This window comes from Somniosus microcephalus, chromosome 1, assembly GCF_052327205.1.
Source record: "Somniosus microcephalus isolate GS21.2 chromosome 1, FLI_Smic_1.0, whole genome shotgun sequence".
Lineage (NCBI taxonomy): Eukaryota > Metazoa > Chordata > Chondrichthyes > Squaliformes > Somniosidae > Somniosus > Somniosus microcephalus.
This window is the reverse complement of record NC_140987.1, coordinates 383,078,598-383,100,671: the sequence shown is the minus strand read 5'-3', so window position 1 is coordinate 383,100,671 and position 22,074 is coordinate 383,078,598. Positions and strand designations below refer to the sequence as shown.

Sequence of the window (22,074 nt, the reverse complement as noted above, 5' to 3'; positions counted from 1 at the left end):
ATCAGCAGCGGTGTTGGGTTTAAGTGCTCCTGTAGGGTATCAACAATTTCTTTAAAATTCTTGTCCTTTGGTTTGGCTGGAGTGATTAAATTTCGTAACAGTCCGTATGTCTTTGCGCCCATTAGATTTAGTAGTACTGAAGCTTTTTTTTCATCTTCTATTCCATTTGCGGTGCAATATACCTCCACTCTTTCCACATATGTGGTCCAATCCTCTATCTCGTTATCAAAAGCATCAATATTGCCAGACTTAGGCATCCTAGAAATAAAATGGCGCTTCCCGCGCTTTTCTTTTCTGCAGAAAAGATATGGCGTTTCCCCGCCGCTGCTGCCGATGACAACGCTGTTTCCTGCGGTTTCCGTTCTTTTTATTTACAGTTGGAGACTCGTTCCCGCCGGACTCTCTCTCTAGGTCTGAACGCCGACCTGCTTGCAGCGCCGGCCGTCTCCTGAGTGCTCCCTCCCCGTCTGTTACTGCTTGCCTCCGATTTCGCTGCTTGGCCCAGCTGTAGAGACAGCCGCTGGAGCCCCAGCCCGACGCCCAGGAAGGATTATTGCAGTACCTGCCACCAGCTTGGCTAGCTGGTGAAACCACAGCTTTTTCTTTTTCTTGATTTTTCTTCAACTTTGGACGCCAGAGGAATCGATGTCCTTGAGGTGCTGCCGAATTGCAGGTAAATCCATTTCCAATTCGTTGCCACTGTTGTGTCTGTGTGTTGATAGAGACACTGAAGACAGGAGTTGGTTTCATAGGTGTTTACTAAACAAAGTCTGGAGGGGAACTAACTGATACAACACAATATACAGGCTTATATAGCCCGAGTGGCCATTACCGGCATTACAGTACACATGGGGCTCTTAAAGGCACATACACTACAGCAGCAAGACTTACTTCAACCCCCTTGCAATAAAGGATAGCGTACCATTTTCTTGTATTGTCAGCAAACTTGGATACATTACACTCTGTCCCCACCCATCTAAGTCACTGATATAGATTATAAATAGCTGAGGCCAAGAACTGATCCTTGTGGCACCCTACTAGTTACAACCTGCAAACTGGAAAATGACTCCTACTCTCTCTTCTGTCTGTTAACCAATCCTCAATCCATGCTAATATATTACCCCCAATCCCATGAGTCTTAATCTTGTGTAATAACCTCTTGTGTGGCACCTTCACGCATGCCGTTTGGAAATCCAAATGCACTACATTCACTGGTTCCCCCTTATCTACCCTGCTAGTTACACCATCAAAAAAACAATAAATTTGTCAAACACAATTTCCCTTTCATAAAACCGTGTTGACTCTGCTGAATCATATGATTTTCTAAGTGCCCTGCCACCACATCCCTAATGATAGATTCTAACATTTTCCTTACTACTGATGTCAGGCTAACTGGCCTATAGTTCCCTGTTTTCTCTCTTCCCTCCTTTCTTGAAAAGTGGGGTTATATTTGCTACCTTCCAATCCATGGGGACTGTTCTAGAATCTATGGAATTCTGGAAGACCAAAACCAATGCATCCACTATCTCTGCAGCACCTCTTTTAAAACCCTAAGCTGTAGGCCATCAGGTCCGGGGGATTTGTCAGATTTTAGTCCCATTAATTTCTCCAGTACTTTTTCTTTCTAATATTCTTTATTTAAGTTCCTCACTCTCATTAGACCCTTGGTTTCCCACTAGTTGATTTTTTTAGTGTCTTCTACTGTGGAGACAGATACAAAATATGTGTTAACACTCTGCCATTTCCTTATTCCCCATTATAATTTATCTTGTCTCTGCCTCTAAGGGGCCCATGTTTACTTTTGCTAATCTTTTCCTCATCATATAATTGTAAAAGTGCTTACAATCTGTTTCTTTATTTCTTGCTAGTTTAGTCTCATTTTTTCTTGGTCATCCTTTGCTGATATCTAAAACCCTCCCAATCCTCCGGCTTATTCTTTTTGGCAACATTGCAAGCCTCTTTTAATCTAATACTATTCTTAACTTCTCTACTTAGCCACAGCTGGACCTCTTTCCCCGTGGAGTTTTTATTCCCCAAGGGAATGCATATTCATTGAGAATTATGAAGTATTTCTTTAAATATTTGCCATTGCTTATCTACCATAACATCTTTTAATCTAATTTTCCAATCTACTTTAGCCAACTTGCCCCTCATACCTACGTAATTGGCTTTGTTTAAATTTAAGACCCTAGTTTTGTACTTAACTTCATCACTCTCAAACTCAATATGAAATTCTATCATTATCTTCCCCAGAGGATCCTTTACTATAAGATTACTAACTAACCCTGTCTCATTACACAATACAAGATCTAAAATAGCCTTTTCCCTGGTTGGTTCCTTGACCTATTGTTCTAGAAAACTGTCTTGAATGTATTCCATGAACTCGTCCTCCAAACTACTTTTGACAATTTGGTTTGTCCAGTCTACATGAAGATTAAAATCCTCCATGATTATGGCATTGCCCTTGGTTTCTGATTTTCTGATTTATACTCTGTCCAACACTATGACTACTGTTCGGGGCCTGTAAACTAAACTCACCAGTGTTTTCTACCCTTTGTTATTTCTTAGCTCCCCCCATACTGATTCTACATTCTGATTTTTCTGGGCTAAGATCCTTTCTCACCACTGTCTTTATCTCATTGTTTATTATCAGCGCTACCCTCCCTTTTCCATTTTGCGTATCTTTTCTAAAAGTCAATGGACTTGGGGCTAAATCAGCCATGTCATAGTTCTAAATGTTAAGAAACCATTGTTAGATGGGAGAAGTATAAGTATTAGAGAATTCTCTGTGGCCTTCACTGTATCTTTTGTCAATTACTAAATCATAGTTATGACCCATTGTAAGCAGATCTAAAAAATTGAATTTAGATTAGATTTTAACATACAAGTATCACCTTTCATGTAAGTTTTTTAAGTGTACAAATTTGCAAACATCTGCAATAATTAGTTAATTTGCAATAGCTGTGTTTGGTTGGTTGCACACTCTGAAGTTGTGTGTCAGTCCTTCTACCATAGCGAAAGCAGATGTCCATCATATAGCTAATGAGAAGACATAGGATGAAAGTATTACCTGGAAACTGGGTATGAGAACATATGCTCATAGAGCCAGGGCTCAGTGCCAACCATGAGTGGTTGCAGAGAGCTAAGTAGCAACTGCTCACCTCCAACTGGTGCAACCGCTATTTAGTATATGTGCCTGCACATAGGATAATGGTGAGATAGCAAAATACTGCAGATGCTGGAAATCCAAAATAACAACAGAGAATGCTGGAAAAACTCAGCAGGTCAGGCAACATCCGTGGAGAGAAATTTGAGTTGACGTTTCGGGTTGAAACCCTTCTTCAAAACTGGAAAGAAAATAAAAAGATCGAAGGCAAAGCTGCGATCGGACCTCACCGTCCTTGGCCTCTTGTATTGTTCCACAGAAGCTCAACGTAAACTCGAGGAACAGCAAATCACCTTCCGATTAGGCACTTTGCAGCCTTCCGGACTCAATATCGAGTTCAATAATTTCAGATCATAACCTCGGCCTCTCTTACTTTTTTCCTTTTAATTTTTGCCACCCCTTTGTTTTGGGTCCTCCTTCCCCCCCCCCCCCCCCCTCCTTTCCTTTTGTTTCTCTCTCCCACCTGGCAGCTGTCCTTATCCTGCCATTACACTTCACACCTAATCTCAGCTGCCTTTTGTCTCCACGGGCCCATTACCATCTCATCTGGCTTCTAATACCTTTTGTTGTCTCCTTTTCTTCGATCGCAGCTTTGCCTTCGATCTTTTTATTTTCTTTCCAGTTTTGAAGAAGGGTCAAACCCGAAACGTCAACTCAAATTTCTCTCCACGGATGTTGCCTGACCTGCTGAGTTTTTCCAGCATTTTCTGTTGTTATTGCTGAAAGGATAGATCTGTCACTGGGCTGTTGAAATTTTTCCCACATAGTTGCGAACCGGCCCAATGGCACAAAGATTATCTGGACAAGCCTGGTAAGTTGCATGGTTTTAGCTAGTTGTATTCCTATGTACACTTGGGGTCTCCACGCCTTGGCTGTAGCAATGTGTGCTTTGGGTTTCCTAAATGAGATGTGATCCATGGGGAGAGAGTATGTTGGGTAAAAGGTAGTGTTGCCAAACCCCGCAGGATTGTCCTGGAGTTTGCAGGAATTAAAGAATAACTCCTGAACTCTGAGCAACACTGGAGAAAAAAATCCTAGGAACATTAAAAATTTGTTTTTTTTCACTTTCTTTGAATATTTTTATTATACGTTATAAAAATATTGGAGATGGACAAAAGGCTGTTTGATTTGCCGGGGCTGTTGGAGGCAGGAGGATGCTGTGATGAAACTTCCAGGAAAACGTCCAACGAGAGTTGGCAAAACTAGCTAAGAGAAACACTACAGCAGATTTCTCAGTAGTGTGAGTTGAAGACTCGCAACCAGGGTGAGGGGGTTTCTCCAACCTGTCAGACAGCCAGCTAAATAAAGTCAATAAAGTGTGTAAAGTCAATCAAAACCCCAGTCACTTTGCAGCAGTGCAAGCTCCAGGCGTGATTGACGGGGGAGTTACCCAATCAGCTCCGCGAATAATAATATATGCAGCTCCATGAGACTGCGCGTGAACACGCAATGGGCATGCGCAGAGAGGAGCGCGCGCCCCTGCCGACGGGTTGTGATTGGCAGTTGTGGGGTGGTGCATTGTGGGATCTGGCGCTGCAATAGACTTGCGCAGATCGGAGCGGCGCTCGTTCATTTGGCGAGAGGAGAGAGAAGATGGCGGAGGGTGATGGTAAGAGATCAGGAGAGCGGAGCCAAGTGCAATTGGGACTTGTAGTAGTGCGAGGACGGCGGAGCCGGCGTGTAGTGGGTAACTCGGCAATGTGGTGGTGGGTGGACACAGCGCTTGCAGCCCGAGAATCTGTAGGGAGGAGTGTGGGCGGCGCAGGCCGGAGATTGCGGACCACGGGCCTGGGGTCTCCGCGGGATTTGTAGGTTCTGTTTCCCCCCTCCCTCCCCGAGTCTCTGTTCCCCCCCCTCCCTCCCCGAGCCTCTGTTCCCCCCCCCCCTCCCTCCCTCCCTCCCTCCCTCCCCCCCTCCCCGAGCCTCTGTTTCTCCCCCCCCCCTCCCTCCCCGAGCCTCTGTTCCCCCTCCCTCCCCGAGCCTCTGTTCCCCCTCCCTCCCCGAGCCTCTGTTCCCCCTCCCTCCCCGAGCCTCTGTTCCAGATCGGATCTCAGCGGGCTCCTGGCAGCTGGAGTGAGTTGGCAGCGGGTCCCTGGGCGCCGAGTCCGAGGCCTGGTGGTGATCCCTAGCACGTGGCGGGCACCGCGTGGCAGCGGATCCGGAGCCCCGGGCCTGGATTTTACTGCTTCGTCACTCCCCCGCATCGCGCTCCCCCCGCCATAATTGCACAACGCATTTCAAACTGCAAACTTAACTTACAACGGCATGGTTGCTATTATGTTTTGCACTCACGTCTTTGCAAGATTGTATGGTGTAAGTGTTGGCAACATGCGATTTCAGGCTATACTATACTACCATGCTGTATCACCACCAGTAACGACTGGTTTCGTGCAGCATTTCCCGTGAACTCGAGGGTTTGTATTAAGAGCTATGAGACATTAGATTTCTACATCAACATACGTTTATATTAGAAATTGAGAATTTGTTTAATTTTAAGCTCGGGTCAGTGGACAAATGTATACTGTTGACCAAAAGCCTTGATTTGGCTGGCTTTAGTTAAGTGGCCATCTGTTACAATAAAACTGAGAAAATATGTGTATGAATTGTAGCTTTTTTCTTTGGGGTTAGATTGTCTGGGAAAGAGTGCACGAGGGTATTTTTAAATTATGTTTTATTGTAGGGGAAGGGAGATTAATATTAAACTTTGGAGAAATGCTGGGATTTCAATTTAATGAGTGTTTCTGATGGCTTTGAGGGTCAATGCTTTGCTCCGAAAGCTTGTGATTTTAAATAAAGCTGTTGGACTATAACCTGGTGTGTGATTTCTTACATTTGTCCACCCCAGTCCAACACCGGCATCTCCACACCATTGCTTGATAATAGTTGAGGGTTACAGTCCAGTAACGACATGCACTTGGTACAGCACCTTTTTACTATGTGGAAATGTCCCAAAAGTAGAGGTGCATTCAGTAACGAACGTGAATCTTCAGTAAGAGGAGAAATTGTCCTAACTAATTTTATTTGTCTCTTGCAGCATCTGCTAAGAAACAAAAAAAGCCTCGGAAGAAAACTGGGGAAGGTATTGGGGTATGTATTCAACCCATTTTTGGTCTGTTCTTGTAAGAACTACATACGAATTCACACTGTTGGCTGAATTTGCTTGAGAAGCGCATGTTTCGTGCCAGTTTTTGTTGTAAACTTTTTTTGAAAACTACTGATGGCAAAATTAGATTTTAATGTTAAACTTGTACAGCATGCAAGAGTAATACCCAAGGTCACACAGAATAGTTCTCAACATAAAAGGTATCCACTCAAGAGTCCAGACACTGGCTGCAGGGACTCTGAGTTTCCAGTTTCTAAGGTATGGGCAGTGGGTTATCTGAGGCACTATAATTGTTTATCTGCCTATCATATTCAATCATAAACATCTTTGCCATTGTAAAGGTTGCCTATCCACTTAATATTGATGAGAAATCATGTCATCTGTTGCTTTTTGCTTCAGTATAACTTAAAATCCATTTGGCTTGTGCTTCGATGGGTGAAAATGCCTGTAGAAGCAATCCCAAGTCCCCTTTGCACTGATCAAAGAACCAGGACCTTTCTGGGGTTGTGGGTTTGATGAGACAGCTGCTGGCCTTTGAGAGTGGGTCAGGGTTTTTGGCTGTAGTCCTCTTTTGAAGACAGTGTACTGTGTTTATATATTGTGTAAAATTGCAAATAGTATTTGAAAGTCAGTGTTCTTTATTGTACTTCCAGGGCATTCAGCAGGTGACAGACTTTCTAATCGAACCAGAGTCAAAGCCAGCAAAATTAGAAACATCTCATTGGCCCTTGTTGCTGAAGGTAATCTCGTTCAAAAGTACCGTTGTCATGTAAATGTCGAGTTGCAGATTGTCGACTAATTATGCTTACATCTATTTATATTCAGTTTTCTTGATATGTTGATTAAAATAGAATTCACCATCTAGTCCTGCTTTGAGCAAATGGTGATCTTGTCTCGCTTCTGATACAGAGGGTTATTGGGGTCAAGTTCACTCCATTTGTCAAGGTATTCAGACAGCTAAACCAAGTCTGCTTGCTCAGATGTCCCATGTCACTAATTGAAGAAGAGCAGGGCAGTTCTCCTGGTGTCCTGGCTAACACTTAGTCTTAAGTAACACCACCGACACATTACCTGGTCATTTATATCAGGGGCTGTTGACCTTTTTTGCTTTTGATGCCGCCCTCCCGTGTTATAAAAATTCCACAGACCCCATGTAACACAAAATGGTGGCAACAACTTGTATTTATATAGCGCCTTCAATGTAGTAAGATGTCCCAAGGCGCTTCACTGGAGTGTTATCAAACAAAATTTGACACCGAGCCACATAAGGAGATACTCGGCAGATGAGGTAGGTTTTAAGGTGCATCTTGAAGGAGGAAAGTGAGGCAGAGGGGTTTAGGGAGGGAATTCCAGAGCTTAGGGCCCTGGCAGCTGAAGACACGGTTGCCAATGGTGGAGCGATTTAAAATCGGGGATGCTTAGGAGGCCAGAATTGCAGGGCTGTAACTATCTCAAAAGGGTTGTAGGGCTGGAAGAGATTAGAGAGTTAGGGAAAGGTGAGGCTAGGGAGGGATTTGGAACTTGTACAATTAAATGTAATGGCCCAGAATTTGGTGTTTGGCTTTTACGGTTATGGGCAATGTCCCTGCGAAGCTGCATGGCCCTGCTGTTATCTGCAAGGTCCCGCGCAGGCCACTCGCCATCTTTTACATTGTAGATACGGCGCATGCGTAAGAATCTGAATGGGCTGCGCTTTGGGGGAGGTGGCATTGTCTCTGACCCATTTACAGACACTCCGAGAGTTCCCTGCACTTGCTGTTGCTCATAGAGTTTGGTGCTTTCCACCCGCGGCGAACCCGGGAGCAAACCCCCCCCCCCCCGGTTTATTAACTGCTCCCTCCAGACCACTTACCTGTTGTCTCCACCAGCGAGCACTGCCCGGGTAATTAATGTGAGCTCCAGACCAATGGGAAGATGGGCTGGTGGCCCAAGCAGGTCCTCCAACCAATCCGAGTGTGTGAGGGGTGGGATGTGTAGAATCTGGTTATTTTTGGCAGACCCCTTAAAGCCGCCTCTGGCTGAGAACCCTGATTTATGTCCTTGCTGTTTGTGGAACCCTGTTGTATGCAAATTAGCTGCAGTTTTCACATACACAATAATGGTGATTTATTGCCCCTGAAGCGCTTTGGCATAGCCTGGTGACACAACTGATGCTAAAAAATGCAAGTGCTTCTCTTTCTTTAACCCAATCTTTGTATTGCAGAATTTCGACAAACTCAATGTACGGACAGCACATTACACTCCCATTCCAAGTGGCTGCTCACCTCTCAAGAGGGAAATTGCTGACTATGTAAGGTAAGTTCATAACGAAAGATAGCTGAGGCCTAGTATGCATCTGAAACTGCCTTGCCTGTTCCTGGAGTGCCTGACATTGATAGTGGGGAGGGAGCAGAAAAGGTTAAATTTTCCCCAGAAATCAAGACTACAGCAACTGAAGAGAATTTTAGATGCGTTAATTGGCTATTGAAAGGCATACTGATATCAGGAGTGTCTTCGCAGGTCCGGATTCATTAACCTTGATAAGCCAGCAAACCCATCCTCGCATGAAGTGGTGGCATGGATACGCAGGATTCTGCGGGTGGAAAAGACCGGTCACAGTGGAACGCTGGATCCTAAAGTAACAGGGTGTCTAATTGTGTGTATAGCGCGGGCAACACGATTAGTCAAATCACAGCAGAGTGCTGGTAAGTGGTTTCCTTTGTCAATCTGTCTATTTGCAGCACGTTACTGCTGCATTCAGTAAAATCCCAAGTTATATTGCATTAAGTTTAAACTATATGGAGGATTACTCATTCCTCCATTTGTTTCTATAATGTAGAAAACTGAAACAAATAATCTGATGATTCAGCTCTGTATTGCTTTCCACTATCCAAGTTGAAGTGTAGTAACATTCTTGGGTTTGGCTTCACTAGGATTTAAATGGCTTTGGGTGCAATGTAGGTATTTTGAACTAATGGGTGATAGTGATCCCTCCGTGGGTTTGGGGTGTCCAAGCAGCGTATGTGGAGGGGATTTTGTAAGGGACATTATTTGACTCTTCTCAATGTCACAATCTGTGATACAGTAACTGGCGTGGCCTATCCTGACGACTCTTCTGCTGTTAATTGTAGGCAAAGAGTACGTGGGAATTGTTCGGCTGCACAATGCTATTGAAAGTGAACTTCAGCTTAGCCGGGTAAGTAAGCCTGTTTCACTTTGTCCTATTAAGGGTTCATTTCCAGTTAGAAATCTCATGATGGTTTGAGAGATTCTGCAGGGCTCTAGAATCAATGACGTATGGGAGTTGTAGGAGCTGAGGGGCTTCCTATTCATTGATTCTTCAAATTGCACAAACTGACAGGTAACGTGGTTGGTGGGGGGGGGGGGGGGGGTGCAAAACATTCTTCATGATCAGGTTGAATAACTTAAAGTAAGTTTTCTAAATTACGTGAAGTTTGTGTTGCCTCGGTACGCTTACCCGGAAGTTCTGCAGTTAAAAGATCTTCATACACTCTGCTCTATTGTAAGATTAGCTTGTTCTGTCATGCTTGCCCCAATTATATATAATGACTTTGCTGTTACTGTAAGTGGTTGATACCTTGATACTGTACGTGAAATGATGAATAAGTTTATCCATTCGCCGAGTGACGCTAACCACTTGCTTCACAGCACACAGAGTCCTGTTTTAGGCTCTGGGTGAATTACATTTGTCTTGTGCCATATGACCTATTGGCGTTCTGCTGAGAAGTTGTTGGTCCCTGATTGGGTGTATGTGGATGTGAGATGGTTTGGCAGAGTTGGGACCCTTCCGGGATCCAACTCAACAAAGATGAGTGATGCTATCTGATCACGTACATAAATATTTATAATTAATCATTACTGTTGCCTGTGTATAGGGAACCTTTTAGTAGAAATTTCCACAGTGGGTGTGAAACACTGGAGCTTATTTGTCCTTGCATCTGTCAAATTGATGATTCCAACAAGTATGTTGTGATTTTAGGGGGTGGTTGGTAGTTCTGTGTGGAAATTTCAAAAATAATTTCCACTTTGAATGACTAATTCATAAAGTGAAAGTTTTAACTGAGTGTAGCTATATTTATTATTCAACCTGCTCAACACTACCTATACTGAACATAAGTTGTGTTCCTTACTCAGGGCTTGGAGATGCTGACTGGAGCCTTATTTCAACGCCCTCCTTTGATTGCTGCTGTCAAGAGACAGTTGAGAGTCCGGACCATCTACAACAGTAAACTAATTGAGTATGATCCAGAGAGACGGTTAGGTGAGTGTTTTCTGTAATCCCAATAACAACTTGCATTTATATAGCGCCTTTAACGTAGTAAAACATACCAATGCACTTTACAGGAGTGTTATCAACACCGAGTCACATGAGATTTATTAGGGCAGGTAACCAAAACCTTGGTCAAAGAGGTAGGTTTTAAGGAGCGTCTTAAAGGAGATGGGAGAGGTTTAGGAAGGTAATTCCAGAACTTGCGGCCTAGGCAGCTGAAGGCACAGCTGCCAGTGCTGAAGCAATTAAAATTGGGGGTGTACAAGAGGCCAAAATTAGAGGAGCGCAGAGATCTGAGGGGGTTGTGGGGCTGGAGGAGATTAGAGATTTTTTAAATCGTGGCATTGCTACACCAGGAGCCAATATAGGTCAGTCAGCACAGTGGTGATGGGTGAATGGGACTTGGTGCGAGTTAGGATACAGGTAGCAAGAGTTTTGGGTGAGCAAGTTTATGGAGGGTGGAAGAGGGGAGGCAGCCAGGAGAGCAGTGGAATAGTCAAGTCTAGAGGTAGCAAAGGCATGGAGGCGGTTTTTAGCAGCAGGTGAGCTGAGGCGGGTGATGTTACGGGCAATGTGGCAACTGAATACAGGGAACTTTCTGATATCCGGCACTGACGGGACCGAGCTGGTGCCATAACATCAAAAGTGCTGGACATACCAGAGTTAATGTTTAAACATACAGAACTGAGAAGCTCCGTGTGAATCAACAACCCCTGTTGCTTAGCAACAACTTCAAAACAGTCGGCTGCAGCTGCAAGCATCTAGCTGAAGCTGTTGCTATAGCTACAGACCTTGCAGTGCTTGACTTTGGGGGGGGGGGGGGAGCGAGCAACGAGAACTAAAAAAAACATAGAAAATGGCTCCTGATTTTTGCCGTTAGATCGAGTATTCCGGACATATAACCTCCGGATAAACCAAAGTTTCCTGTAGTGTGGAACTATACATCTTTTAGATCAGACAAGTGGAAGCTAATTAACTATGTCAGCAGAAAGGTGTTGTATGGTTAAAAACATCCAGCGTAAGAGAATCTTGCAGAATAAACTGTCCGGTCCTAGAAGCTCACTCTTGCCAAGCTGCTTTCTAGCCACATGATGTTGAATAGATGACATTAGCACACTGTGCCAAGATGACTAATATCTATCACCCTTGACTGATGGCTAACGCACCCTGGCTTGTTTAATGGGTATGTCTAAGACATGGCTGGCTGAGTTTAATCAACTAAAAGTATCTGGGTACAGATTACAGGCACCTCCATTTCTTTTCCTCCCCCTGCCCCCCAGGTGTTGATGGGGCATATGGTGTAAATATATTGTTTCATGTACTACAGGAAACTCTTTAACCAGCGCCTAAATATCCGGAAATCTCTCTTAACCGGCAAAATTCAGGAGTAGGTTCAGGTAAATTTTACTATATATTAGTGGCTGTGTAACCGGGGTTCCTGCACCTGTGGCCGTGTAACTGGGGCTCCTGCACCTGTGTACGGGGCTCTCGTACCTTGGTAAGTATACCTATCTGTAATCCGGACTTTTTGATCAACTGGCACCACGCCGGTCCTGTCTGTGCCGGATAAGAGTTTCCTGTATATGGTGAAATTGACTCTTTGTGTGGCGATTTGCCTTGCACTTGGATTACCAGATTTAAAGCTGCCTGAACGTGTACAACAATGTCTAACCAGTAATGTATTTGAACCTGCTCAGGAATCTTTTGGGTGAGCTGTGAAGCGGGGACATATATCCGAACACTGTGTGTACATCTTGGCCTGTTGCTTGGAGTTGGAGGTCAGATGCAGGAGCTAAGAAGGGTACGATCTGGTGTGAATGGTGAAAAGGTAGGAATCCTCTTAATTTAGGGCGAGGAGGTACACAAGTCACTGAAGCCACCTTTTATGCCCTGGTTTATCCCAAAGTATTGAGTACAGTACAGGTTGCTTTCTCCCTGTTCTGGTAATTAAACTTTGGAAAAGTGAAAAGCAAGGGGGTCATTGCACATGGTGGTAATGAGTATGCCCACCAGGAGACTCCTGGCTGACAGTTGTATTTGGAAATCTTTTTGTGTTTGTGCTGGTACCTTAAATGTTAAAGGTTTTGCTTTGTAACTTCAGGATAACATGGTAACAATGCATGATGTGTTGGATGCCCAGTGGCAATATGACCACAACAAGGACGAGAACTATCTGCGTCGTGTCATCTATCCTCTTGAAAAACTGATGGCAACCCACAAACGGATTGTTATGAAGGACAGTGCAGTAAGTAGAGAAAAAATACAAAAGCAGAAGCTGTTGGAGATACTGTAGATAACTGGTTGGCAAAGACAACAGCTTGGACACTTCTAACTTGAAACCATACACTTGTGATGAAGGGTTTAAATCCAGATGTTAACCCAAATTTTCTCTCTGCAATTCTCATGGGCCTGATGTAGTTCCTCTTTTTTTAATGAGTAAATGCTGGTTTCTGTTTATGCCCACAATAATGTAGCTTTACTGAAACTGCTGATAGCAGAATGGAACATGTTGGCTTACAATTGCAACTCCCGCGCAGCCGGCTCACCAGCTTTTGAATGGGGAAAACCGCACATGTGGTATTTTGAATGGGCCGCACGTACAAAAAAATTTAAAGGAAACATTGTTGGCGACCCTAAATTAGTGTACCATTGTTCTCTGCTGAGATAGGCCAATAATTCCTCTTGAACTATTTTTAGTTGGTGTGAAGTACTAGGAAACCTGAACCTGTTTATTTTTTAATGTGTACCTCATTTCTGTACATCCATCCTAAGTGCTGGCATTTCTTTGAGACATCCGAAGAGGCCAATAAGCTTCTATGAGGCTGCCTCAAAGTCTGAGTCTTGCTGAATTTCTTGCCTCTAGTCTGGGCTATCTCGTTAACTGATTTGTTCTGTTGTTAGGTAAATGCTATCTGCTATGGTGCTAAGATCATGCTCCCAGGTCTGCTCCGTTATGAAGATGGGATTGAGGTGCACCAGGAGATTGTTGTCATCACAACAAAAGGAGAAGCAATCTGCATCGGTAATAGAACCTGAAATTGTGATTTGGAAATCGCTATATGTTTTGTGTAGTCCAATTAATGTATTTAGCACATAACTTTGCTCAGTGGTATAGTTATCTAGTGTTAAGCATGCTATTCCCTTTAAATGTTTGTTTTGGACAACAAAATTAGGACTCATGGGATTGAGGGTTTGTTAACGGGCAGAAAACAGTAGGCCTAAACAGGTCATTTTCTGGTTGACAGACTGTAACTAGTGGGGTACCGCAAGAATCAGTGCTTGGGCACCAGCTATTTACATTCTATATTCATGATTTGGATGAAGGGACCAAATGTAATATACCCAGGTTTGCTGATGATGTAAGTTGTGAGGAGGATGCAAAGAGGCTTCAAGGGGATGTCGACAGGCTAAGTGAGTGGGCAAGAACATGACAAATGGAATATAATGTGGGGAAATGTGAAGTTATCCACTGGTAGGAAAAATAGAAAAGCAGAGTATTTTTTAAAGAGAGACTGGGAAATGTTGGTATTCAGAGGGACCTGGATGTCCTTGTGCACACAACTCAAAGTTAACATGCAGGTACAGCAAGCAATTAGGAAAGCAAATGGTATGTTGGCCTTTATTACAAAGGGATTGCCGTGTAAGAGTAAAGACGTCTTGCTACAGTTGTTTAGGGCCTTGGTGAGACCACACCTGGAGTATTGTGTAAAGTTTTGGTCTCCTTCCCTAAGGAAAGATATACTTGCCATAGTGGGAGTGCAACAAAGGTTCACCAGACTGATTGCCGGGATGGAGGGGGATTGTCCGATGAGCGATTTGAGTAGACTAGGCCTATGTTCTCTAGAGTTTAGAAGAATAAGAGGTGATCTCATTGAAACATACAAATTTCTTACAGGGCTTGACAGGGTAGATGCAAGGAGGATGTTTCCCCTGGCTGGTGAGTCTAGAACCAGAGGTCAGTGTCTCAGAATATGGGGTTGGCCATTTAGGACTGAGATGGGCAGAATTTTTTTTCACTCAGGGTGGTGAGTCTTTGAGCATCCACAGTCCTCTGGGGTAGAGCAATCCAGTCGTTGAGTATATTCAAGAGAGATAGATAGATTTTTGGATATTAAGGGATATGGGGATAGTAGGAAAGTGGAGGTAGAAGATCAGCCATGATCTTATTGAATGGCGGAGCAGGCTAAATGGCCTACTCCTGCTCCTATTTCTTATGTTCTTTGAGCCTGTATGTCTGGCTAAGGATACAAAAATAGTACCGTGTTTGATCTAAATGCTGCACCTGCTAAAAGGAATGCTTGTAAATCTCATTATGTTGCATTTTGTATGTCTTGCTTGTGGTGGCAGGTGTTGCATTAATGACGACGGCAGTGATATCGACATGTGACCATGGTGTTGTAGCAAAGATTAAGCGGGTCATCATGGAGCGGGACACATACCCACGCAAGTGGGGTCTGGGACCAAAGGTAAGCCATGATTATTTGCATGGTGGACAGGAACCAGACGGTCTGTTGCCACATGATGATCAATAGTGAACATTTAACATATTATGCGAAGATGACATCTATCTATCACCCTTGACTGATGGCTAGTACAGCCGGCTTGGTTCAGATGCAGAATTTCTGACTCACTGAGATTGGCTAACTGACTGACCATTCACTCTTAAAACCTGATTGTGCAGACGTAGCGACAGAGATGCATTAAAAGGCAGAAAAATGACTTGCTGCTTTTTGAACTATTGAATCACCGTTTGCATGCACACTAGATGAGCTGTACACATTTTAACTGATCGGCTAAAACTGCAGACCATGTCTGTTTAATTACAGAAAAGGGAAGAGGCAATGCAAATGTTCCTGATTCTCAGGAAGTACGTTATTCATTTTTAATTCACGAGTGATGGAGACTGATGCCCTCCTTTCTGAGGTTTGGGTTTAATGGGGAGAATGCTAGAGATTTAGATCAGTGGCCAATGGCTAGTTTTGAATCTCTGGTTAAGTTCTATTGTAGCTGGTGTTGGAAGTAAAGTATTTGTTGTAAATACTTCTTTGTTTTTATTTTAAAGGCAACTAAGAAGAAAATTATGATTAAGCAGGGTTTGCTAGATAAACATGGTAAACCAAACGGAAGTACTCCTGAATCGTGGAAGAGGGACTACATAGATTACACGTAAGGAAGTGTTTTTCAGCGAAGAGCTTTGTATTGGGGGAGTCAGTGCAACATTTCTGGCTTAAGAGTTCAAATATTCATTCTGTATATTTGTTAGTATGTATTGATAGTATTGTGGTTGTGCCACTGGATGGTGCACTTGTCTCACTACTGTATAATGACCTATATTATAGTTGTGCCACTGGGTGGTGCACTCTACTCACTAATGTATAGTGATCTATATATTGTGTATTTGATCCTGTCTTTAAACAAGTCTGTCGCAGCTCACCAGTATGTCATTTTTATGTAGTCTATCAGGCACACCATGTTGTAGAGTCCTAATGTCCACCTGTTTCTAGGTGACAGCAATATGATACTGCGCCTTCACTAGCGTAAACTGAATTGTTAAAGGAAGGGACTTGCATTTATACAGTGCCTTTCATGACCTCCGGACCAAAGTGCTTTGCAGCCAATAAAGTGTACTTTTGAATTGTAGTTGCTGTTGTTCGAAGCACGGCAGCCAATTTGCAAGCTCCCATAAACAGCAGAGTGATGCCAAGATGATTTGTTTGTGATGTTGATTGAGGCATAAATATTGGCCATGACACGGGGGCGAACTCCCCAGTTCTTTTTCGGAATAGTGCCACGGGATCTTTTACGTCCACCTGAGAGGGCAGGCGGGGCTTCGGTTTAACATCTCCAAGAGTACACATCCAGTAGAGCACTCCCTCTACTGCACTGGAGAATCAGCCTATATTTTGTGGTTAAGTCTCTGGATTGGAACTTGAACCCACGGCCTTCTGACTCGGGCGAGAGTGCTACCAACTGAGCCAAAGCTGACGCAAAGTTGCTGTGCAATGATAAATTGATTAAAGTCACACTGAGCTGTGTGATAGCAGACAGTTATCCCTTTCCAGCCTGGTGTGGCTTTAGAGGGAGTCAGTCTGCAAGAGGAATTGGAATTGCATCTTCATTCCAACCCAGTGTGAGACTCTGTTGGATTCAACATTTCCTAACATGTTAGTGATGGTAATGGTGTGTATTTTTTCTGGCTGCCTTCGGGCAACCTAACATGTAACTCGTAAGTTAATGGTGCGAGTGTGAAAGCGACACATTTGGAGGAGGTAACAGGTGTGCAAAAATCAAATCAGTAATGCATACTGAATCTTACAAATTGTTTTCTTTCTAGACCTGGAAGCGTAGCAGGACCTGGCAATGTAGCGCAAATCCAATCCGTGAAGGTAAGTGCTAATGTGTGGGTTGGGATTAGCTGTGGTGAATGACAATCTTCTAATGGCACTGTTGCAAGCTAATCGAGATACGCAAATCACTGGAGTTAATTAATTCTGTTACTCATTAAAGTTTGTTCTGCAGAAAATTGATTCTTGAAGTACTGTAATTTCCTCAATCAGAATCCTGTGCAAGAGTTGTGTAGATGTATGTAATGTAAATCTAGGGAGACACTGCTGAATCTAATTGCTTATTGGCCCCAGAGAGAAACATATAATGCTGTGGGATTTTTTTTTTACCCTGGAGTCATGAGCTGTGCATTTTACACCCCCTGAAGATGTTGCCTCTACCAGGCCATTGCTAGTGCTGGATGATTTCTATCTGCAAGTTGGTGCACACAGATGTGGGGTGATTCACTTTTTAGGTGGGGGAGGACACTGTTCTCAGCTTCCCTATGATACTGCATCTGAAATTGTAAATTCACTGGGATAGATGATCTGTCTTGCTTTGAAGACATTGGCCATCTTACCCTGTGTATTTGAGACCATGGGTGACTGAGTATGTAATAGCATGTGAGTAGTTGGTGCCCTGATTCTGAATCTGTTGGGATCTTCACTATAATGGATCCTGGTGTGAGTTAGCGCTGGTTCCACTCGTTGATATCGGTTTGTGTGTTCTGCAGAGAAAAAGGGAGAATGAAAGCGAGAGTGACGAGCCAGTAGTCCCATCCACCCCAACAACACCAAAATCCAAGCCAGAGCTGAGCAAGAAAGACAAAAAGAAAAAGAAGAAAGAGAAGAAGCAACAGTTATTGAAGGATACAGAGGTAAGGGCCAGCAGAGAAGTAACAAATTAATTATAATTCACATTCGATTCCTTCAACTATGGGAATGGATTAATTCCGTGAATTATTCTGGATGAAGTTGTGACTGATTTAACCAGAAATGTTTCCAGACCAGGTTGTAGTACTTTGCAATGCTTTTGTTTCTTCAGTGCAGTGTGTATAATGTCTTTTACAGAAAGTTACTGTTTTCAGTAGCATGGCTTTGTTTTCTGTAAAAGGTCAAATTAATAGATACCAAACTGGGGCATTGTTCATGTGTACTTCCAAGTTATGTTTACTGGTCTTTTGCTTTGTACAGGTGAAAAGTGAAAGTGATGGTCTGGAATCTACCCCAGTGACACCCAAGTCCAATCCAGAACTGAGCAAGAAGGAGAAGAAGAAAAAGAAAAAAAAGATGGAAATGGGAGAACCTGGGACTGGGGTAAGTGCTGTTAGTAGCTATTCTCTGGGGTTTGTTCAGCTTATTGTAAAACAACTGGAGAGGGTTTATCTTCGTCTCTGGTAATGTTCTATTATTCCTTATGGAGAAAAACTGCAGCAGTTGGGATGCCACACTATAGAGGACCCAGGTGTGTACTTTTGTGTCACAAATAGGTTTGTCTTGGGAGAAGGTGGCCATTTGCTGCTCTCAGGGAGTTGTATTCTGAAATGGTTCTATCTTTGTTCAGTATACATATAGTGGTATCGAGCTGTCTTCCCTGTAAATTGTGGCTGGGTCGCACAAAAGACTTTGCAATTGGCAAATGCTTCCAGTGACTCCTTGCTGCTAACTTCTAGTGTCCTTGTGATCATTTGGAATAGAAGATGGAGGTGACTAGGTATCTGCACCGTAGCAGTTAAGTTGCTCAATAGTGTAAATGATTGTTGCAGCCATTTTGTTTGCTAATGGCATTAATCATCCATAGGACACGGAAAGCTCTAAAAAGAAGAAAAAGAAAAAGGAAAAAGCTGCAGCTGGCGAGTAATGAAGCAGCTCAGAACTATTCGATTTTTCACAAACCTTCGGTGACTGACGGAGGGAGAAATTTTGTCTGCAGGACAGAGTCTGATGAAAATGCACTGCCTTCGTAATTTCAACCCTAATCGGAGACATTAAAGTTGTTCTGTGTTCGAATGGCCTTCACACTTGTTGATATGTGCAATCTTGTAACGAGGTTCTTGCTTCCAAATTCAGTTCACTATCCTGTTGTAAGGATAGAAGTCAAGGGATGTTCATGAACTGATGCACTCATGTTCATAGCTAATGCTGTAGGAATGGTGCATTGCTCTGATGTGGAAAGAATATTCAGGAGCAGGTGAGGACTAGCATATGCTTTCAGCAGCTGTCGGTACTTCATCGTATAAAGAATAGCTAGCATTGCCTCATTGATGGGAGTATTTTGAGTAATGCCAATTCCTTTGTACAAGGGACACTTTTTCAATATTGATGGCGGTAGTGGGAATTGAAATAGTGCAGCACTTCTACATTGAATCTGGTGTCAGGGAGTCTAGGACTGTTAGCAATGTTGCCCCTAATTTTAAATTTGGGTGCGTGGCCAATTCAAAGTTTTGCGCATGTGTGAAATTTCACATTATAAAAGCTGGTCCTGGGGTGCACAGCTTAGAGGGAAGGTTGGCTGTAACTGATCTGTGACTGCTTTCAGTTGTAAAAGTTTTATATTTGGGTGAAGAATTATTGGCAAAATCTGTCCATGTGGGTTGAATGCCAAAATTGGCCTGGATTGAAACCACAGTTAATCAGGTATACAGAAAGCTGTGTTGCTTTCCTGGCTGTTTTGTGCTAATTTGTTGTCATTTGGTTAAGAGGTCTGACTTTTCATTGAAGAATGTGACGGGATGCTACCTCCTACTTAGCCTCACAAAACAGAGTTAGACATTTAACCAGAAGAGTCTGAACAGTGAAGACTTTGTTTCCATCCATCTTGGCAAGAATTCCCTATAATGGGATGAATTTGGAGGTTATTTCCAAAATGAGTATTTTAACTATTTTTATATTGGTGATCTAGGTTACCATAATAGTAATGAACATTGTACAAAGAGAAAATAGTTTTTTTTTTTTTTTAAATCCAATAAACTTGCCTTTCCAGATGTGCTGTGGTTTGGCTTCAACCAGTTTCTGAGCCAAGTGCATATTTAACTGTACAGGCATGTCTGACTGTTGTAACAGACTTAAGTCATTTTTTAAATAAATGGCTTCTTTCTACTTTGCTGTTTGTATGTATATTTAAAAAAAAGTTTGCCCAAATTGTTGTCTGGTGCAGAAGAATATGGATACAGAATATATAATTAGCAAATAAATTGACCACTGGTTCTGCGTATTGGCTACATTCAGTCAAGTTTTGGGATATATTTCATTTTTTATAATATAATGGGGTATACTTTCAACATGTGAGTAGTCTACATTTTTCGACAAAAGTCTGGTTCACAGCAGCGAATTCCATGCAAATAGATGTGTGGGCTGATTCTGAAATGTCAGCAACTCAGGTGCTCTTAATGTCACTAAATCTGTCTTCATATTTTATAAATACATTTGGAAAGATTTCTAATGGGTTTAAAGTATTCCCATCTGCTTTTCCACTATAAACCTTAATTCCATAGCCAGTGTGCCACTAGTTAGAGGCTCTACATTATGCATTACTCTCTCGCTGCAACCCCTGAACCAAGTCTTGGTTCTGGCCACAAGGCAGACTGAGATGGGTATGTAGCTGAGTACTGCATCAGATACTGGGCTTGATGTAAACAATTTATTAAAAAAAAATAAAAAAATACCAACTGTCTCCAGTCAAAAGTTTAACACTCCCTGAAATTGCATCTGAGCGGTGATGAGCCAGATGGCAACATTACTGTTCAGTATAAGCCATCTCGTAGGCCTGTTGTACTTGTTAACAGTCTGGTCTCCACAGCTGCTTGGAGGCAGAGCTAATTCATGAGTCAAGATTGTGGAGTGATCCTGCAATTTGAGTATTCCAGGAGCATAAGTTGCTGTACTCATTAGAAATCTATATAATTTACTCCAGCAATTCACTTGAGTAGGTAAATGCCTTTATTCAAATAACTAGCATTTCCATTTGGACAAGAAAATTCCATAACTTGGCATTGTATGTTTTACTATTGCAGTTGTTAAATATTTAGCACCTAAAATCTTGCATCAAAATTCAAGTTGAATTGAGGATTTGGAGCACTTAATACTTAATTCTCCCTGCTAAGACATGAACCTCATCTGTGTTGGTATGGTGAAAGGGCAGACAAATGCTAGACATGGCCTTCAGGCCATGTCTGAATGTGTTATATCCATCCTCTCAACTACAGTTCAAATGTGGCCGGGTGGGATGGTTCTGAATTTTCTTGAGGGTATTCATTAGCCCAATGACCTGTGCAAGTTCCATTCTTGAACCTGCTGGTGGAATTGTGATGCTTGGTTTTTCTCTACATTGTGCAAATGCTGCAATATTCAATTGAAATAAGATTTTTGGGGGGGGGGGGTGGTAACAAAAAAAAGAATTCCAGTGCTAATGGAGTTATGAAGACAAGTTCAGTGAAGGGGCATTAATAGAAGGGTGATTTATAACTATAGAAATCCATTCCAGGTACATTATACCTGAGTTAATTTACAGGTGACTTAAGTATTGCATTAGAGTTTGCATTGCAGTATCAAGGATGTTCACTTTGTATGTGACGCTCGATGGGGTGAATGACCCCTGTTCAGTCTTGCTGTATTTCTAAATGAATACTGCAATCTGTCTGTCTATCTCTTGTGTGCAGAATAGTTTAACCCATCCTATTGGTAATCTGAACAATCTTTCTCCTGTGCTGCTTAGTTAGGGATCAGTAGATTTCCATGGATTTGATTCATCGTTCATATATGCCTGTGTCTAGACATGGTGCTTGCTGTTTGTTTTTGTTCATTAAAATGGTTTCACGAGCTGACTACATAACAAATGATAATTTCAACAAAGCCATTGTGGCATGGGGGATGCAAATGTACTAAAATACCAGGCTGTGTAGATTACAGGGATAAATACAGGCAGATTGTGTGGGGTTGTAGAAGAGTAAGACAAATGAAGGTTATATGCTGAGCAATATGGCCAAAATATTGAGGAAATACTGCAGATGCTGGAAATCTGAAATAAAAACTGCTGGAAATACTCAAGTATTGAGGAACTTGGTTGTAAATATCCCATTAGTAGACGATTATTGTTTTTAAAATATAAAACAAGTGACAGCTATGGAGAATGATGTACAGATGGAATGGACTCAAGTTAATGTGCATGTTTTTAGTTAAAAAATGGCAGGCTCCAAACTGCATTCTGATTTTG

General features: G+C 42.7%; 1 protein-coding gene and 4 non-coding genes across 5 annotated transcripts; all 5 read left to right on the top strand.

Annotated features, from left to right (window-relative positions):
* The first annotated feature begins 4,684 nt into the window (after window positions 1-4,684).
* Window positions 4,685-20,089, top strand: dkc1 (dyskeratosis congenita 1, dyskerin). The gene is made up of 16 exons (XM_085996522.1): window positions 4,685-4,775; window positions 6,201-6,253; window positions 6,923-7,009; window positions 8,473-8,564; window positions 8,769-8,953; window positions 9,380-9,444; window positions 10,404-10,530; window positions 12,237-12,367; window positions 12,641-12,784; window positions 13,441-13,561; window positions 14,887-15,005; window positions 15,602-15,705; window positions 16,874-16,925; window positions 17,597-17,740; window positions 18,057-18,179; window positions 18,664-20,089. Exons 1-16 carry the CDS (start codon window positions 4,760-4,762, stop codon window positions 18,721-18,723), a joined length of 1,623 nt encoding a protein of 540 aa, XP_085852648.1. The 5' UTR covers window positions 4,685-4,759; the 3' UTR covers window positions 18,724-20,089.
* On the top strand, window positions 9,860-10,099 carry LOC147125056 (small nucleolar RNA SNORD17). Its single transcript, XR_015080243.1, has one exon. It is a non-coding gene; the product is annotated as a small nucleolar RNA SNORD17 (small nucleolar RNA).
* On the top strand, window positions 11,623-11,698 carry LOC147125055 (small nucleolar RNA SNORD83). The gene has a single exon (XR_015080215.1). It is a non-coding gene; the product is annotated as a small nucleolar RNA SNORD83 (small nucleolar RNA).
* LOC147125054 (small nucleolar RNA SNORA36 family) lies at window positions 12,438-12,572 on the top strand. The gene has a single exon (XR_015080237.1). It is a non-coding gene; the product is annotated as a small nucleolar RNA SNORA36 family (small nucleolar RNA).
* On the top strand, window positions 15,053-15,129 carry LOC147125053 (small nucleolar RNA SNORD83). The gene has a single exon (XR_015080216.1). It is a non-coding gene; the product is annotated as a small nucleolar RNA SNORD83 (small nucleolar RNA).
* Window positions 20,090-22,074: the final 1,985 nt, after the last annotated feature.

Bases quoted from the DNA above. Each gene is read 5' to 3' on its own strand.
- dkc1 (XM_085996522.1), top strand. The intron at 8,565-8,768 runs GTAAGTTCATAA...GTGTCTTCGCAG, and splicing joins GAAATTGCTGACTATGTAAG to GTCCGGATTCATTAACCTTG. The intron at 12,368-12,640 runs GTAGGAATCCTC...TTGTAACTTCAG, and splicing joins CTGGTGTGAATGGTGAAAAG to GATAACATGGTAACAATGCA.